The 14,868-nt window shown below is 48.6% G+C and overlaps 1 protein-coding gene across 2 annotated transcripts in view; it reads left to right on the top strand.

Annotated features, from left to right (window-relative positions):
• The window catches only part of CAMSAP1 (calmodulin regulated spectrin associated protein 1), a 491,735-nt gene that overhangs the window by 316,841 nt on the left and 160,026 nt on the right, over positions 1-14,868 (top strand). For both annotated transcript variants that reach the window (XM_078641882.1, XM_078641883.1), the window contains one exon: positions 7,055-7,235. In XM_078641882.1, coding sequence (XP_078498008.1) covers positions 7,055-7,235 — 181 coding nt within the window. The remainder of the gene's footprint in view (positions 1-7,054; positions 7,236-14,868) is intronic.

Here is a 14,868-nt window from a genome sequence, read left to right as displayed (position 1 = left end):
GCCTCGCCTCAGGCATTGATTGCACACCCGTGACCTCACTCATAACTGCATGCACACGAGCCCAATAGCTCATCACCGCAGGGCTTCCCAAATGATATGGAGAAACGTACCCACCAGACCACAACCACGCCTGCACAGTCCATCCACAGAGAATCCCATTCGCACCAAACGGGGACCTGTCACGTAGACCCTATGGAGAATTTTGAGCTGGACAAACCGGAGGCGCGCCGGAATAGCCACTTCCTTCGGGGAAGAGATTGCAGCCTGCCAGTCCTCGTCATCGAGCTCCAGACCGTCACCAGTCCATACCTCTCAAAGGGTACTCAGTAGGTCAGTTCTGGCATTGATCAACTTTTTGTATATAAGTGAGATCGTGCTGTCAGGGACATGCCCGTCTAGCACCCGATCTTCGAGCGGGGACGCCTCCGGAATATCCGAGCCCAGGGGAAATACAGACAGAACCGCGTGTCGGATTTGCACATATCGAAAGGATTCTCTGTCATTCAAATCATACTCAACTTTCAGCTCCTCAAATGTCTTGACTCTACCCTTGATCCATCCATCATTCACCCTGCTGATACCGATCACATCCCACTTATCGAAACCCTTCGACTTACAGAGGGAGACAAGTTTTTCCGATGCATAAAGCGGGGTAGCACGGGTCGGCCTGTCAGCCCAGCCCAGGGCCGCTGTAGCGTGATGCCACACCTGCACCGCTGTCCTAGTGGGGCACGTGAGAGATCCGCCAGCAGATTTCGCATACAGAGCCCTGTTGTAGTCTCCCCCAGGCAGCAGCCATCTATCCATCTCAAACGCCGGGCTCGGCAAAGGACCGTAAGTGCAATGGTTAATGGCCCCCAGCTGAGAGGCCCAATAGTAGCGCCGGATGTCCGGGAGCGCGATACCCCCGTCGTACCAAAGGAGCGTCAGTTTTGCAAGAGCAATATGAGGACGGCCCCCCCATACTAATTGTCTCTGTAGGCTTTCAATCTCACGGAAATAGCGGGCAGGGACAATATCAAGTGCATTTTGCAACGCATAAAGGAATCGAGGGAGCGACATTATCTTAAATAACGCCACCCGTCCCAGAGGAGAGAGAGGGAGCCTGCCCCACGCAGTCACATCGGAGGCGCTGGAGAGGGGGCAACAAATTGCGTTCATAACGAAGCACAGGGTCCAAGGTGACAAAAATCCCCAAGTATTTGAATCCCTCCCGCACCACCGAGATAGGACATCCACGAGGCAGGAGAGGAGCCTCGCCGTATAGAACATCGATGAAAGACTTCGACCAGTTAATGACCAGACCGGAGTTTTTACGGAAAGAAGTCAAAACGTCAAAAAGGACGATCAACGATTTCCGAGGCGACGTAAGATATAGGAGTATATCGTCTGCATATAAGGATATTCGGTCTTCAAACTCCGGAGTCCATCTAATGCCCTTCAAGGACGGTTCCCATCGCAGCCATGCCGCCAATGGCTCCAAAGTAAGGGCAAACCAGAGAGGGGACAAGGGACAGCCCTGGCGCGTTCCCCTACCAAGAGCAAAGGAGGCCGAGACACGACCGTTTACCACCACTTGGGCTTAGGGGTCGGTGTAGAGCAATTTCACCCAGTCGATGACGGTGGGGCCAAAGCCAAATTTAGAGAGAACCGCCCAAAGATATGGCCACTCCAGCGTATCAAACGCCATGGTGGCATCCAAAGACGCCAAGATGGCCGGTTCACACAGAGTCGCTGCTCGCGCGAGGACTCCATGCAGGCGCCGGAGATCAAGTGCCGTGTTACGATGGGGTATGAATCCGGATTGGTCCGGGTGAACCAGGTCGCCTATGACCATGACCAAATTAATTACAAAAAGGGGGGTGGTGATGGACAGAGTATCTGAGTTAATCAGAACACTCCTACCCAGTCAACAGATCAGGGCTTGATCCATCACCGTTTTTTTGCTCACTGCACCATCCCAGTTCAGAACCTGGCTATATGCAAATTAGTCTGTCCCTGGCCCAGTGCATCATGGGAACAGGGCAGACCAAACTACCAAGCCAATTCTTCACTGGAAAGGAAACAAGCTTCCGGGGACCGGTTTCTGGCATTACAGCCGTCTTCGGCCTGGCTTGCTTGAATCCTGATGGTGCAATGAGCAAGGGACTCATGTCTGAGCATACCCTTCCACACTCATGGTGGCCAAAATAATTACAAAAAGGGGGTGGTGATGGACAGAGTATCTGAGTTAATCAGAACACTCCTACCCAGTCAACAGATCAGGGCTTGATCCATCACCGTTTTTTTGCTCACTGCACCATCCCAGTTCAGAACCTGGCTATATGCAAATTAGTCTGTCCCTGGCCCAGTGCATCATGGGAACAGGGCAGACCAAACTACCAAGCCAATTCTTCACTGGAAAGGAAACAAGCTTCCGGGGACCGGTTTCTGGCATTACAGCCGTCTTCGGCCCGGCTTGCTTGAATCCTGATGGTGCAATGAGCAAGGGACTCATGTCTGAGCATACCCTTCCACAATCATGGTGGCCAAATTAATTACAAAAAGGGGGTGGTGATGGACAGAGTATCTGAGTTAATCAGAACACTCCTACCCAGTCAACAGATCACTGGGATGGTGCAATGAGCTAAAAAAACGGTGTTGGATCTAGCCCTGATCTCTTGACTGGGTGAGAGTATTCTGCTTAATTCAGAGACTCTGTCCATCACCACCCCTTGTTGTAAATATTTTTGTCCACCCTAAGCGTGGAAGGGTATACTCAGATGTGAGTCCCTTGCTCATTGCACCATACCCCAGTGTAAGAATTGGCTTTTGTAGTCTGGTCTGCCCTGTTCCCATGATGCACTGGGCCAGGGACAGACTAATTTGCATACAGCCAGGTTCTGAAACTGGGATGGTGCAATGAGCTAAAAAACGGTGTTGGATCTAGCCCTGATCTCTTGACTGGGTGAGAGTATTCTGCTTAATTCAGAGACTCTGTCCATCACCACCCCTTGTTGTAAATATGACCATGACCAAGCGGTTGGCAAGCACTTTGGCCAGAATCTTCGGTTCGGCGTTAATCAATGAAATGGGCCTAAAGGAGGCGCAGCGGTCACGTGGCTTGCCATCCTCATGGATCACCACTATGGAAGCCAATCTTTGGTCAGAAGGGAGGGAGCCTGCCTCCAGCGATTCCAAGAACATCGACCGCAGATACGGTGCTATCACATCCGGACGGAGCTTATAAAGCTCTACAGGGAGCCCATTAGGACCCGAGGCCTTCCCCGAGCGAACCGAGCAGATGGCCGTAACAACCTCATCAACTGTAGGCGGAGCCTCTAGAAGATCCCTTTCAGGGTCGGACAAACGTGGCAGCGAGATATCGCGCAGGAGCAAGTGGGAGTCCTGTTGAGGTCTATCAGAGACGGGGGAGTACACTTCCCGGAAATAGTCAGCGAAACATTCAACAATATCAGCAGGGTCGGTAATACTCACGTCATTCACATCAACAATCACAGGGACCACCCGACTCGCACGTTCCCTCTTATCCAGCCAAGCAAGCAATTTCCCCGCCTTATCCCCCACATCATACAGACGTCCCTTTTGTTCTCTGCTCATCTCCTTCGCCGCATCAGTCACCAGCGCTCTATACTCAAGTTGTTTTAGACCCAAAAGGTGCAGCCTCTCCGGGGTAACCTCGGATTCCAACTCCCCTTCAAGAACAGTGATGTCAGTTTCAACACGGACAACCTCCTCCCGCCTACGTCTCTTGACATTGCAAATTAAGGAGAGGGCCTGGCCCCGAACAACAGTTTTGTACGCTTCCCACAACGTGACAGAGGAGGACACAGAACCCACATTTTCAGCAAAGTATTGGTCAATTGTTTTAATTAGTTCCGCCCTAACCTTGGGGTCGCGGAGATACCAGGAGTTTATCGGGGCCACCCTACCCTCCGACCCCAACTGAGCGTCCACTACCAACCACAGTGGGGAATGATCCGATATACCCCTAGCCAGATGTTTCACCTCCCTTATGGAGGAGGCTTGAGAGGAGGGCATCAGCACATAATCCAGTCTCGAGAGACTGCCATGGGCACCAGAGTGGAAAGTATACTGCAATTGCCCAGGATGAAGCAGGCGCCAGCAGTCGATGAGCCCCAAAGCCTCCAGGAAGTCCCCCCAACCAGGATTGTGACTTCGCAATTTCTCGGGGAGGGTAGCGATCACACATCCCCGACACTACAGAGTTGAAATCCCCACCCACTACAAGCAGACCCTCGGGGACTCCCAAGATCACTCTTCCCAAAGCCGCATAAGTGGTAGTCTGAAGACCCGGCGGCACGTAGACGGAGAGCAGGGTGACAACCCTTCCCTCCCAGCGCCCCACAATGGCAGCGTACCGTCCTCTGTCATCAAGGATGATGTCGTCAACAGCAAGAGGGAGGGAGTTCCGAACCAGAATGCCCACCCCCCTGGAGCCAGAGGTGAAACCTAAGTGCGCGACGAGACGATAGCCATGCCTATTCATTGCATGGCACATATTCCCGAGCAAATGCGTCTCCTGAAGCAAGACCACATCAGGGGGCAACCGTCGCAAGAGCTGCAACACCACGCCCCGTTTGATTCTATCCCCCAACCCGTTAACGTTCCAACACAGTACCTTAAGTCCCCTAACCCCCATCCCAGAGATCAACCCCATCCCCACCCCACACCGGATGCGACACTGTACAACAGGAGATCATCAGTAATATGCCTTGAAGAAAACAATGAAACGGAAAGTGGAACCCCCAACCCCCAAACGACCCCGTACATCATACCCCCCACCCCGCACCCCTGCGTAAGACTCGAAAGCCACCCCAACTTGCAGTGTGCCTGTCGCCCTAACATACAACTATTCTACGAAAAGAACCCCAGAGGAGGAAGACTCACCCACCCCCCCGCCCACACCCCAATAAGACAGCATGGTAGCAAGCAATAGTGGCATAGCACCTAACCACAGCCGAAAGTCAATACGATGGACCGGGAGCTGATTCCGCCCCCAATTCCTGCTCCACCGGGCCTCCCTCCGCACCACCGGAGTGTCCAGAATGTTCAGAACGATCTGGTCCCGGGGGCAGCGTGTCCAGCCAGTCACTTGCCGCCCCTGGATGATCAAAGAAAAATATCCGTTCGTTGTACACCACACGTAACCGGGCCGGGAAAAGCATGGCGTATTTCATGTCTCTAGTCCTCAGTCTCTTTTTCACCCCCTGAAATCCAAGTCGCTGTTTCTGAACCTGCTGGGTAAAGTCCGGGTAGAAGCTGACTGCAGTGTTCTCATAAGCCGTTGGACCTGATAGGCGTGACGCTTGCAGGATCGCATCCCTGTCCCGAAAGTTAAAGATCCGAGCAATGATGGGACGCGGAGTGGCTCCCTGCTTAGGCGGACCACCCGGGATCCTGTGTGCACGTTCAACAGCAAAAAACTTGCTGAGGCCCTTGGGTGCTAGATGATTCAGGACCAGATCCTCCACCAGCAGGTCCACCGAGGATGCTTCTGAAGTTTCCGGGACACCAACCAGACGGACGTTGTTTCGTCTTGCACGGCCCTCAAAGTCGTCCAGGCGTCGAGTGAGATAGTCACGGGCGGCTCGCAAGTTACCGACCTCTGCCTGTAAATCGGAGACGTCAGTAACAAGACTAGATGTCTTTAGATCGAGGGATTTTACCTTTTCATTGGTTTTCGCAAGGTCAGCCCTGATCAAGGTAACATTGATAGCGACCGTATCCAACTTGTGGGCCAAGGCCTCATACTGTTGACCCAGCGTGGCCTTCATCCCGGCAATGGCGCCCATGACGTCCCTCAACGACAGTTCTACATCCATCGGGGAGTCTTCTCCCATAGTGGCCGGGGATTTAGTCAATCCACCCGGAGAGCCCTTGCCGAGGGTGTATCTGTCCATAACATTTGATTGCACGGTGCCCCCTCGCGTTGCCGGTCTGGTCTTGCGTTTCTCTCCCTCAGGCTTGGTGGCCATCTTAGGTCGTGCGCCCCGAAGGGTAGTCTGAGACCTAGTAAAAATGGCTAAAGTCGATGCGCCCGCAACAATATAGAAATGAAGATGAGAACCAATCACCAAGTGATAAATGGCAGGGGGCCGAGTCGCCAGTTGGTGAATAGTGGTTGGGTTGAAAGCAGCAAGCCAGGGCGATCAAAACAAAGTCAATTAGGTCTAAGCACGAGAAACGAAACTGAAAGTAGACCACCGGGCAAAGGAGGCTCGCATGATCCGTTGTTGTTCAATTACTGTCCGGCTGGCAGAGAAACCGAACCCGGGGGCAGTACCATGGAGCAGGCCGGAAAAGTTCAAAAGTCCATATCGTCAGCTCCCGATGTCCAAATCGATGTCCGAAAACGGATAAACGATCAGCAGGGCCGTGCCAGTAATAACCCGTCGTTCAAATCAGGATAGGGTGCAGGATAGTCGGTGGAGGTGGCGAAGGTCCGGGAGCCCTAAGCTCACGCGACCATCTTGGGTGCGCGCTAAGCTCCTCCTCCGTGCCATAAGTATTTAATTCTGTGATGGTGGTGCTATATATCACTACAGATAATAATAGCTCTGCTATGGATTAGTATTGCATCACTAGTTGCTTCTCCAAACTGTTACTTGTTGGAAAGCTGCCAGGCAAGGATATTGATTCTGGAACGCTACTTAAAATCCCAGGATAACTTATACTGGGTCAAGATCATTTGTTGGTGACAGCTGTGTAATCGTCTGGTCTCAAGCTTGAATTTCTGACCGGCCAACTTAGCCTTTCATTATTTCGAGGTTGGTAAATAGAGTGCAATTAAATTAGCTGAGGTTGACTTATATTGCAGCACATAGAAATTTAAAAAAGTACAACATTAAAGGAAGCATGAAAAACATGATTCAGCCCAGTTAAAATAAGTCACGTCATTATACTAAAGCAATTTTAATTATTTTCTGCTTTTTCATTTTTTTTCCATGCAGTGCCATAACCTGCTATTGTATACATTTGTGTTGCTAATTTGAGTAACATTTACATAAATTGTTACCTAATAATTTTACAGCTAAGACGGCGTTGCATCAAAAAAGCAGTCGGCCTCCCATCCCAATCTCAAATGCTACTAAGAGAAGTTTCATGGCCAGCCCTGCAGGTACATCTCTTCCAGAAGTTGCACAGTCCCCTGTTCATGTTGCGCCAGAAGCTTGCAGCAAGTATTACCTGCACCCTGAAGAATCTGATGCTATGTAAGTTAATCAGGCTTTCTGCCCTAAATCTTTTTCAGTTCATGCTTGATTTTGTGTGAATTTCTTACATCCTCATGTCTAGTATGTTTTTCTAAACTTTAAAGGATGCTGTTTTATATTTTCAGTGTGTTCATTTTTTTCAAGTTTGGTATATCTGTTATCAATTTCGACTTTATTCAAAGGAACTTTTTAGCATCTGGCTACTTACAGCTTTGGCTGTCTTTGTGACTACTAATATCAATACAGGGATGCTGACTATTGCAGATGGTTATATACTGCAAGTAGTTCCTGCAGTTTTTTTCTATTTTCTCCTCCGTCCTTGCTTTTGTGCATCACATGAATAGTGAAGGATAGACTTCTTGCCTTTACCTGGGCTTGTTTACTGTTGGAAGTACTAGTCTGAGTGTGTAAGTGTGTTTGTGCGCATGCCAGAAGTTGTCTTTTAGAATAGCCACTACAGACAAATCTTACTTTACAGTAGTATCACCAAGCTTTTTAGCTAGTTGGTACTGTTTTTACACTAGCTCCAGTGTTGATGCTCTTAAACAGCATTTGTTTCATTTAACTTACAAAACAATATATAAAAGTTAAGATCCTATGTCCACCACTTGTCCGGAGGAATTTACATAGGTCCTAAGGCAGGAGGCCTTCTAATACTGATTTGTATGGGATTAGGAGTTTCTGCATTGTAGGATTTTCACTGATGGTCCTAAACATAGAATAGTTCCGCCTGCGTGCAGGGACCCCAAGACGTATACATATGTATATATCTGCTGACATCTGTGGTAGACACCCCAGAGGTGAACAGTCTGTTGGCATCTCCATAAGTCTTTGACAGACCAGCTTTAAATGCATATTTCTGCAGGAACAGAATTGTACATAAAAACATAAACCACATTGCAGTACTTAAGGGTAGAAATGTGCTATTTATTCAAAAACATTGAGAAAATAAATGTGCTCTGTGATGACAAAACTAAGGGAATTGCTGCTATGGGGTCAAAAGTTCACAATTTGTCCTCAGCATACACTGTAGCTTTAAGGAAGCCAGCAGCTTAAACCAAGCATTCAATGTACTGCCAGTTTGCCACAACCTTTTATTTTCCAGCCCATGCTGACTAGACACATAAGAGCTCTTCAACCTATATTTTTCTGAGAATTGTGTTTCAAAAAAACTATTTATTTTCAACTTCATTCATGTCTTTTCAAGACTGCTTGAAATTCCCTGTGTTTTAACGTATTTGAGGAATTTTCTTCTCTTCATTATGCCTTCACTTCTTGTGCCCTCCTGTGGGAAAGAGACGGCTGCTTCTAATCGCCATTAACTATGTTTGGTCTGCCTCTGTCTCTATTGTCAAAAAATGGCACAAATGGTTCTTAGGACAAAGAAGGAATACACCTGAGAAGCAAACTAGAACAATGGAGAGCAGAAAAGGAAATAACGAAATGGAAGAAAAGAGACAGGACTTACTCTAATGTGCCAAGTTCCTCTCCTAAAATGGACACCAGAGAGGTAGATCCAGGGAGAGAAAACACTGGATTCATCACCACCATTGCACCATTGCTCCAGATGCTCATGAACATGTTGAGAGCACTGGTCGATGTCAACGTGTTTACTGTCGAGAATCTCTGCATTTCCATCTGCATAGACGACAACCCGGGTACTGTTCCTCAATTTCATGATAACTATTTCATTGACTCAGTCAATGTCAACACCACCTCCTTCGTGAGCAACAGTTAAAACGCTGTCAACAGGGCAAGTCATGACATCATTACATCACTGACCTTCAACAATGACTTCTCCTAGACGTTGGCACTCAACAGCAATGCTCTCCATGGTGTCCATGACACCAGAGTCAACCTAGATCCACATCGATGATCAGCGTAGAAACACTCTACGGTCTCCATTCACGCACTGTCCTCGGCTCATTCTGATGCAGTCATTCCTACGGGTGAACCTATTGTACCACTAAGACGAGAGTTTCCATTCCTGAAGAAGACCATTATAACAGCTTTCACAGCTGCTTACTCTTCCACCGTTTCCAGGTACTGGGGTCCTTCAGCACCAACAATGCCTGAGTTACTGGTGCCACAAAAAGTTCCAATAGTATCAAGACTATCGGACCCACCAACACCTTGTTCATCATGTACTCCAAACAGTAAACACTGTCCTCCCCTCCAGGTACATCAAGAGAATATACACTGGACTCATCATACACACCTATTTTGCCTCCGGCCTCTCCATTAAGGTCATCCCCCAGTAGATGACATTCTTTCCCTTCCAGGATGTCCTTGTCAGAGGTACAGCAACATACGAATAGAGGTGCCCCATTCGACTGTATGAGTTATAATGAAAAAATTAGAACCCCAAGCCTCTCTAAACCGATACTACTACTGGTTACAAGCTTCACAGAGTTTGCGTAACAGAATTTTTTAACTCCAGCAACTTTAAAATCGTCTGTTCCATGTCTCCCCAAGAAATACAAGCCAGCCCCATAACATCCTGTATTCCTGCACCAGGAACCAAAACTGGACTCTGTTATAGTCACTACGGGGTGTAAGAAGCATCCATTGGCATTGGCGCTTCCAGAGAGAGAAAGCAAGAAGATGGATGCTGTGGTAAGGCAGATCTATGGTGCAGTAGCCCTCAAATCGGCAAGTGACTCTGCTGTCAGGGGCGACACTCCCCCCCCCACCCGGCCCCCCCCAATAAATGTATCCTGTAGTAAATAGTTGGGTACAGGTGCTCAGATTTCACTTGGGATTTTATGTACACATGCAGACAACTTTATAAATAAATAAATAAAAACACGCACACATTTTTGTCTCTGTTAATTTATCAAATATGGAGTTATAACTAGCCCTCACAAGCCACACTCCTCTCCCTTCCTTCTGCTCCTTAAGGTCCCCTTTCTGCTTTGCTACTCGTATAATCTTTTTTATCCCGTGTGATTGCTGGGAAATCTGAAGCTCACACCCCCCACTGTCTTACTGACCAAGCTACACCCCTGTCTGCTCTTCTTGGCAGGTAAGACAAACCACTATGGGAATCCTTGCTCACTATCGTGGACTATCTACCAAGAGGCAGAAGACAACACTTAAGTTTTACATGAGGGATAGTTTGTCTCTAACCAGGTCATAAGTGCAGCCATCGACACAGCAGACCTACCAGTGACTACTTTCTGCCATGGCATAGCTGTAAGGCGAGCATCATGGCTCTGTCTAACATCACTGAAGTCAGATGCAGAATTAAAAATAATGAATGTACTGTTATCGGATAGAGGCTTTACAGCCGCAGATTCCTTGCCTTCGAATTATCCCCAGGTGTCTGACTGAATCTGGAAATTTTTCTTGAGCAGTACCTTGCACCTTTTGGCTCGGTGTGGCATCATCCGCGCTAGGAGGGATATGTGCGGTGCGTATATAGGCGCCACTTCAGCTCAAAGGTCTTTTCTTTCCGCGCCAGTTAGCTCAAAATCCGGGAAGAGCTACCCCTAGTCAATTTTAGACTACTTTTTTTTCAGTGTTTTGTCGTAGTGTTGAGGTTTTTCCTCCTGATGTGGCAAGTTATGTCATCCGAGAAGACTGGCTTCAAGCCCTGCTGCGCCTGTTCCCGCTCAATATCGGTGATGGACCCGCACTTTGTATGCCTATGGTTCCTCGAGGCCAACCACAACCCGAAGGCCTGCAATGATTACTTCGACATGCAACTAAAGGCCTTGAGGGAGCAATCCCTCAAGCTCCTGGCAGCTTGACATGTGATGCTCCCGTGAGCGATCACTTAGTCCAAGGAGTTTGTTGCATTCAAAGTCGATGGGTCTTTCGGGTAAGTCCTGACACTAGAAAAACAAGCCATTGAAGCATGCTTTGACTGGTTCTGTGGTTGAGCCTGCGCATGTGCTGGCTCAGAGACTCCCGGAGTTTCTGGAGCCGGAGTTATGCCCGCCCAGTTGAGCACCCCATATTTGGGTGGCTAGCTCCCTTCAGTGTGCCTTTGGGCCATACTGGATCCTTGCTGCCAACTCCGAGGCAGTCAGAACCCATGTTTCCTCCTCCATCCTTCATTATGTCTTAGAGGTACCTTGATCTGGTCCTGATGTGTGCTCTGTTTGAGCCCTTACACAACTGTCCTCTCAGGCTTCTTACTATCAAGACCGCCTTCCTGGTTGTGATATCTGCCTCGAGGGTCAGTGAGCTTCAGGCCTTATTGTCCAAGCCTCCTTACCTGAACATCTACCCAGACAAACTGGTGCTTCGTACGAGGGCTTTTGTTTTTCTGAAAGTGGTCACTCCATTTCACGTAGGTCAAACCAACACTCTGCCTACTTTTTTTTTTTATTTTAAATTCTTTTGAACATAAAAACAAGCTTCAGATCATCATCAATTACATGTTAGCAGTACAGGATAAAATTTGCTACAGGCTTCCCCGAACCTGGCGAATATCTTTGACACTTACTAGCTGATATTATACGTACAATCTGGATATAGGAACATCTCACCCCTTGGCAATAGCTAGCGCACCTCCTGTGGCATTGCCCACTGGCTTCTATATTTCACTCATGCCGCCCATATCTTTTCACCTTTACGTGAGCTACCCCAACTCTGGTAGATCACCCGTTCCACACCTGGGCACCAATCCAAATCTTTTTTCCAGGCTTAGTGTGGGGGTCGTCAGTGCCCCCCCCCCATGCCTGAGCGATGTTTCTCTTGGCCACCCATGCCTGCCAAGGCGAACCAGGTTTTAGCCCATTGCGGCCAGGTTGTATCTCCCGTGACTCCCGGGATATGCCACCTCGGCTCTAGTGGGACACACTGTTCCACCACCTCTGTCATCACTCTGGTTATACCCTCCCAGTATCCTTGGATTTTGGGGCAGGACCACAAGATGTGAAAGAAGGAGCCAGACTCGCCACATCCCCTAACATGCGTACGTGAACCATGCGAGAGGCATATGATCTGTTAAGAATGCGGAGCTGGACAAGCCTAAAGCGTGCCTGAATGGCTATTTCTCTGGGGCTCTATAAAGCTTCGGCCCAGTCATCGTCCTCGAGTAGGCCCACGTCCGACTCCCCTGCCTCTCATAGAGGGCCCAAGCAGTCTGGGGAGTTATTCACAAGCTTCTTATACGTGAGATGATATGGCTTTGTCGATCATGGGATCTAGAAGAGGGCGGTCCTCGAGTGGCGAATACTCCGGTATCAGAGTGCCCTCCTTTAAATGACGGTGAAGTGCGTGTCTAAGCTGTCTGTATTGGAGGAACTCTTCCCCCCCCCCATTCGGAACTCCTCCCTCAAGGTGTCAAAATCTATAATTTTGCCTCTCTTCCAAACATCCCCCAATAAATCGATCCCGATAAGGCTCCATCTCTGAAAACCCTTAAGTCGTGTCAGTTCGCCCAAGCAGGCCCCATCCCATAAAAGGGTCTGTTCCGTGAGCTTAGCCTCCCACCTGGTCATTTTGTTCACCTACTGCCATACTTCGATAACTGTGCGGGTGTGTACCGGAAGGAGTGGATTACTTCTTTGTCTCCGATACAACTCCGCCCGATAATTTCCATTTATCATTGCTAGCCGGTCCACTCTGTCCACTGGTTCCTCCACCGGGGAGAAAACCCAACCATTAATGTCAACGAGTTGGGAAGCCCAGTAATATTGACTGTTAGGAGCGGGCAAGCCCCCATCATATATTCCTCGCTGGAGTTTAAGTGCAATCCTGGTGCTGCCACACCCTCTCCCCTGTACGCTATTCGGATTCAACAGAGCGGAAGAATGTCTCCGGTATCCGAAATTATGTGTTTTGAACCACAAACAGCAGTCGAGGGAGGGCCATCATTTTGAGAGAACTGCTCTGCCCGCCAGTGACACAGGTAGTCCTCTCCAATGAGTAGTATCATCCCGAAGACTATCTAGTTGTTACTGCATATTTAAGCGCATGAACTCATTCTCAGAGTGTGTTATCCATATGCCCAAATATTTAAACATCTCTTTCCTCACCAGCTCCAAGCACACAAATGTCAAGGGAGGAATCTCCCCCGCTAACGAAAACTCTAGGGATTTGTCCTAATTAACAGAGTATCCAGAGTATGTTCCGAATGACTGTATGATGTGGATAAGCCGGTGGAATTTTTGTTGTGGTCTGTGGGCATACAGAAGGACATCGTCAGCGTATAGCGATATGTGCTCTTTTCACCATCCACTGAGTCCGATTCCTCTGACCAATGGATCCCTCCGTATCCATACCGCTAACTGTTCCAGTGCTAACGCGAACAGCATTGGTGACAGTGGGCAACCCTGCCTCGTGCCCTGATGCAGCCTAATGGCTCGGGATATATTCCCATTGACTCGAACTCGTGCCATTGGGATGTGTATAAGAGGCGTATCCATTGCTGTTGATTCTATCTAGGACAGCAAACAAGTACGTCCATTCGATGCTGTCAAATGCCATCTTGGCGTTGAGTGACAATAGGGCGGCAGGCACATCTTGGTTGCTTTGTGTCATCTGCATAATGCAATAGAGGCGACGTAAGTTAAGCCTGGTACTCTTATGCGGCATAAAGCCGGATTGGTCTGGGTGAATGAGGGATTAGATAACCGAGCTCAATCGAGTTGCAATAACCTTGGCCAGTACTTTGGCTTCAAAGTTTAAAAGAGAGATAGGTCTGTAGGAGGTACAGAGATCATGAGGTTTACCTTTTTTCAGGATGATTACAATGATCGCCATCTTCAGATCCTCTGAGAGTAGCCCTTCGTCTCTTGCACCAGGAAACATATTAAGTATATGCGGCACTAATTTACTCACCACTCACTTGTACATTTCAGTGGGGAGTCTATTTGGGCCTGCCGCTTTCCCGGATTGCAAGTCACGTATGCAAAAAGAACAATTGATGGACAGAATGCAGAATAATGTCATACATTCACCGATATCTGAGCCTGAATCCATCGTTTTTTTGCTCACCAGTTTGGAACCAGCCATATGCAAATCAGTCTTGACCTGGCAGAGTCCAGCCCGATCTGCCAGGCCAGGTCCTCCCTGGACTGGAAACATGCATCCCAGGACCGATTTCGGGCTTTCAGCCCTCATCAGCCAGGATAGCTTGACTCCAGTGGCGTGGAGAGTACGGGACCCATGTCTGGGCATACCCGTCCCAATCAGGGTGACAAATGCAAAAAGAACAATTGATGGACAGAATGCAGAACAATGTCATACATTCACCCCAGTACAGAGATCTGGGCCTAAAACCATCTTTTTTTTCCTTACCATGCCTTTTAGTTTGGTCCCAGCCCTATGCAAATAACGTATGTCATTTTCTACTTCCTCTACGGTAAAGTCCGAGTCCAACGCCACTCTGTCCTAGTTCACAAGTGTCTGCAAAGCCATATCTTTGAGTAACTCGTAGGACTCTGCCTCCTCCGCGTGGTCTGTGATTGATATATATTCTCATAATAGTCAGCAAAGACATCCGCTAATTCTGTGCCTGTACCACCCTTTGAGCCGTGCTTAGTTCTGATTGCAGAGACCCAGTTACGACTCCTATCCTTATTTTAGAGCCAGACATTTAGTTTGTTAGCCTTGTCTCCCAGGGCGTAGATCTTTCTCTGTGTGGCTAGCGCATGTGTACGAGCAGTGTTTACCCCGA

This window comes from Lissotriton helveticus, chromosome 5_1 (assembly GCF_964261635.1).
Source record: "Lissotriton helveticus chromosome 5_1, aLisHel1.1, whole genome shotgun sequence".
NCBI lineage: Eukaryota > Metazoa > Chordata > Amphibia > Caudata > Salamandridae > Lissotriton > Lissotriton helveticus.
Note: the sequence above shows the minus strand (reverse complement) of the source record. Positions and strands in the feature narration are given on the sequence as shown.